Below are 5514 nucleotides of genomic sequence, written 5' to 3' on the forward strand. Positions count from 1 at the left end.
GGCAAAACAAATATTTGTAAAGAGGCATGCATTTTTAAATTAATTATATATAATATAAGTCAATTAAAATTTACAACTGTTAGACATTCAAATTAACAATTTTAAATGAATTCTCCGTGTGTTAATTCGATAAAACAAAAATATTTATGCAAAATAAAATTAATCATAATTATATTGTATAAATAAAAACTCTTTATCGCAGCTTTCGGAAAATGTAAAATTCGAAGATGGTAAATGGACAAAATATCGTGATCTGGAGAGAACCAAACGATGGCGAAGCTTATCAAAGTTACAGAGTCGCGCTAGATTGTCGAAGTATAAACTCGATTACGATTACGCACATATAAAAAGCATGCTCGACGTAGAACTCGACTTACAAGTAGGAACAATTTGATTTTGCAATTTGATTTCTAATAAATTAACTGTACAATGAAGCATAGAATAATGCGTAATTTGCAGAGGAAGGTATGCCAGGACGAGCCTAGAATCGAATGGAACTTTATGAATCGCAGTATATTGTGGGATGTAGGAAGCGAAATGATGAAGAAGCATCTTGTCAAGTACATGTTCATTAAAATTTCTTTCGTATAAAAAATCGAAGAATTCATGTTAAATATAATTATTCGAAGGTATAAATATTGGCCATTCCAATTTATGGTAAGCAAAAAGATCACGGAAAAGAGCAACATTAAACAAAACGAAGAAGAATTGAGTGAATATCAACTTTTTCAGTGTTACGTCGATTTATCAGAACTTGTTTTTCCAGGAAGTAAGTTTGAACAAATCATTTTAATATGATAAATAATCATATTGTTATTGAAAAGCTTAATACTTTCCTCCTTTAATCATTTTCTGTAGTAAAAAGCACTCGTGTAATTGCGCAATTGTACACGCATGATGCATCGAGTATAGCCGAGAAGACTGGTTTAGAAAAAGATATTTTTTATATAGAACCTCGGAGTAAAAATTTAAAAGAACAAGAACTAGAGAAGGTTGACACGATATACATACAATATTTAGAATTTCGCGCAAATTCATTTAATACTTGAAACATTCTGTATATGTAAGACATAAAAAAAATCAGCATTAATTAAGGATTTCTTCAAATTGGATTTCGAATATTTGATTTAGACGGGTATCGAAACAACAGAAAGTAGTCCGTTAATTTCGGAAACTGGCGAGCCTATGTTTGTCATAATCGAGGTCAAGCTTTTTTATCCACTTGTTCCTTGTAGACTTGAAAGTGACTTTTCAGACATGTATGTTCATAATCATCACTATAAAAAGTATCATAGTATTTAGTTGTTAAAAAATTATACCATAATTTATCCTACATAATTAATTTCATTAGAATCGAGGAGATGATGAAGTCGAAAGAAATTAAGTCGCATTATATTTATTCTCTCGATTTAGCGGAACAGCAATATGCAACTTGTATTCGGAAAATAGTGGAGATTATAACGGAAAGTTACAGAGTATCAACAAATAAAATTTTTACATAAAATATAATTTAATATCATAAAAATATATTAATTATATTAGAAACATATGTTTTGTACTAGGATTTTCGTAATGAAAAAAAAGGAGAAAAGTCATCCGTATTAAAAGCTCAGGAAAATGATTCTTTAGAAAAGGTGGACAAAATGAACTGTTTCCCTCCTGAAGAGGTGAGATTAATTTCAACAATGAGATGTGAGAAATTATTACGTTGCGCGTTCGTGTGCTTGTTACTGCTTGAATAATTTTCAGGATGAGCTAACTTGTTTCACGCAATATCTGTACAAAACTGGCACGTACTTAAAGATACGCAGCACTTTGAAGCTGAAAGTGATCACGTTGCTGGATCAAAAATTCAAGACAAACATGAATACTGTACACTCCATTGACAGCCAGGTCTAAAAATATATTTATTATTTAAAAATTATTATTATTACAATGTTTCGGCGTCATATTTACATTATTAGCGTCTCTGATTGAGGATTAATGTCCGAATGTTTCGCACAGTCACATCTGAGATAATTAAATTTAAGAATATATATTTTATTCATAATATCTTTGACCGATTATTCTCTATTATATTTATATATTAGATGTAGTAAAAAGAAATCCATTTATTTTTGCATAGAAATTGAATGCAAAAATAATGGATTTCTTTTTACTACACCTAATATATATTATTATTATATATTACAACATACTCAACATTCAAATATAGATATAGATTTAAGAATTTATTTAGACACAATTGAAAATAAATAAAAGCTCTAGCAAACTAGAATTTATGTACAGAATTTTATAGCATCCGTATATACGTATGTCGTCGAACAAATGCATCTGGCCATCAACAAAATCGTCGAAAGCCGCCTTGAAGACGATGATTCGCTGAGCATTGTAAAACCTAAAAATTATTTTTCTATGCTGAAGAGGCTTATGAATTAGGTCATATAGATGATGCAAGACGACATTATCAGACTGTACATAAACTTAATCATTTATATTAACCCTCCGTGAACCAGGTGGGGTGTGACATATCCCAACAAGATGAATTTCTATAATATCTTTTTAAAAAGTATCGCGCGCATTTTGCCGATTTCGTGCAACTGGAGAGTGCGTTGTTATCAATCATACTAAATTATAGTATCTGTATTTATGATGAAATATAGCATAGGGTATCAGATATACTCACAAATTGATTTTTCCATCTGGTTCGAGGAGGATTAAGAAAATATTAAGTGTATTATTATGCATAATTTTTTTCACAGGCAATCACGGCAAATAGACATGATGTCGAAGTGTGGACCAAATATGCGACTTTTCTCTTGAAAATTAGCGATACGGAACGCGCAAGGGAGTGTTGTCGTAAAGCGATTCTTTTGAACAGACGAGATAAATTCGCGTACGTAAAAATACGCAAGTGTACTTTTCTAGTTGAACTCGGAAAGTAAGGAAGATGCAATAGATTCTTAAATTATCTCATGTAATAAATATTTCTCTCCGCAGTTTATTGACATTCGGATTGATCCTCGCGGAAGATCAGAGTTATCGAGAAGCAGAAATCTTTCTGAGAGCTGTTACTGATTTTTATCCTCGATTTATTGAAGGATGGATTATCTTACATCTTTTTTACACACGCACAAATTATAGTCCAGGTATAACAAACCCATCATATTCGACACCTGACGCCTCGTAGAAAGTGCTATATCGAGAAAAACATGAAGAAAGATTTATATAAAAAAAAATAATAATAATAAAGAGCGGTCTATTTTACGCGAGGCGTGAAGACTATGTCGGTCTATGTTGGAATGTATAGTTCTAAGTAGGAAGTACCGTTTATATCAAGAAAAGCGAGAGGTTTATATCACATGAAATTGAAGAAGGTTTATGTCACATGAAATTGAAGAAAGGTCTATATAGCAATATTTTCCTTTCATAAATTTTGTAGTAGTATAATTGAGGACAGGAATCGTCTTGATTTTCAATCCTGTTTCTCGCACTTATTTATTCATGTATTAATTTTCCTTAATTGAATTTGTGTAATTTCTCTTCTTCAATTTCATATGACATAAACCATACTTAATACTTTTCTCGATATAAACCATACTTCGCATGCGTTCCGACATAGACCGGTCTTCACCTCATGTGAAATAGTTTTTCATAAGCTTATGAAAGTGCAATAGCTTTTCATAATAGTTTTTTTTATAAGTATAGACATTTTTGTGTATTCTTCGTATCTTCTCTGGCTCAAACGTTGATATTTTCGTATTAGAGCAAAGATAAGATTAGAATGTACGAGAAATATATTTTTTTTAAACAGGGATGAATTTTACGTTACGAATAGCGGAAGAAAGTGTGAGAAACGGCGATAAAGAGACGGAGATTTCAAGCGAAGATCCTCTCGCTTGGACAATGATTCACTGTCCAAAGGATAATGTGTATATGATAACAGCCACACTCCTACTAAAACTGCATTTCTGCGATGTAATATGTCTGCATTTAAAATATATCTTACGTAAGAACGTGCGAATTATGCTGTCATTTGTTTGTATAGTTTGTTGACTTAGCGTTGGAGAAAGAAATATCTCGAGCAGGCAGATCCACCCATGTTCTATATTATTTAGCCGTGCGATGTTACTTATCACAGCAATACGAAGAAGCTTTATCGTATTTGAAAGAAGCCGAAAGTATTTATGGATTGGTTCGTTTGTATTTGCCATTTGCATCATTATTAAATACTTAAATACATCGACCATACAATTATAGTTTCACAATTACAAACTATAAAATGTAAATTAAATACTTAGATAAAAAATAAATATAGATAACTTTAAATAAATAGATTAATTATCTAATATTATTAAATATTAGATAATTATAAAATTAATTATATAAAATTAATTCCATAATAATTAATAATTAATTACTAAATAATCAATTAATATAATTTATGTCTTAACTGATTTAATTATCATATAAATATCGTATCAAATTAATTTGTCTTCTATTTTTGTTCTATTTAAATCTCAATATGTTTCTTTTGTTCAGGATTATTCTATAGGTAGTTTAATGGGACATTGTCATTTTCAAGAGGGTAATTTCGCAGATGCTATTCATTGCTACGAGTTCGTCAATTCAATGCTTAACAGACCGGACGATTTGCATCTCGTACAAACCAGGTAAAATCATTTGTCTCGATATGCGCGAAACGATTGGGAGAAAAAAAAATAAAATCGATTTATTTATAATAACATTACGATACTAGAATGGGACTGCATTACGAAAATGCTGGTAATTACGAGCGTGGATTAAAAGTATTCCTTTCTGCATGCAAAACTTCACCCACAGCGGAAACGTGGCTTGGAGCAGGAATCGCCTTTTTTGAGGTGAATTAAATCAAATTAAAAAGAAAGAAAAATTTCTAACAAAAACTTCTGTGCCAAATTATTCTTTCATACGCAAAATTGCTTTTACATTTGAAAATTATCTCAGTTAAAACGATTCACGAAAGCCGAGATGGCTTTATCGGAGGCGAATCGGATCGATAATCGTAACGTGACTGTTTGGAAATATCTATGTCTATTAAACATGTCTTTACAACGTGACGACGAATTCGCTCAGTGTTATGAACAAATCGCCCAGGTGAAAAGCCTGTAAAAAAACAAGAATAACGCGTTCTTGTTTCTTTGTGACGTGTTACCTTCACCTTTACAGGACAATACGGCTTTCTCTTTAGAGAAACGGTCCCTCAAACCGCGGGATGGAAAATCGGGATCGGTCATGCTCTAGAAACTCTAGATGCCAAACGCTGTAGCATATAAAATTCCAGTTTTTGATTCAGAAATTTATTATAGTTAGCTCCACAATTGCGATGAGATTGACGGTGAGTCAGACTGTAATCTAGTGAAATATTTATAGATTTGCACTCTATCCAGACTTTATTACGCAATATTATACGACAGAAATATTCGATTAAATAATCAAAGAATCAATATTTTCTTGCAGTGCACTCTTGTTATA

At 31.4% G+C, this 5514-nt stretch overlaps 1 protein-coding gene across 1 annotated transcript; it reads left to right on the plus strand.

The window, feature by feature from the left end:
• Positions 1-196: 196 nt before the first annotated feature.
• Positions 197-5283, plus strand: LOC105617359 (cilia- and flagella-associated protein 70; the record flags this gene model as incomplete). The annotated part of the gene is made up of 17 exons (XM_012198919.1): positions 197-379; positions 460-560; positions 630-769; positions 859-992; positions 1132-1259; positions 1352-1475; positions 1750-1893; positions 2290-2381; positions 2414-2474; positions 2763-2896; positions 3001-3149; positions 3815-3978; positions 4049-4195; positions 4543-4673; positions 4760-4880; positions 4987-5136; positions 5209-5283. Coding segments are annotated over 17 exons (2178 nt in total), but the record flags the coding sequence as incomplete, so codon positions are not given.
• Between the last annotated feature and the right edge of the window lie 231 nt (positions 5284-5514).

This window comes from Atta cephalotes, assembly GCF_000143395.1.
Source record: "Atta cephalotes unplaced genomic scaffold scaffold00012, whole genome shotgun sequence".
Classification (NCBI taxonomy): Eukaryota; Metazoa; Arthropoda; class Insecta; order Hymenoptera; family Formicidae; genus Atta; species Atta cephalotes.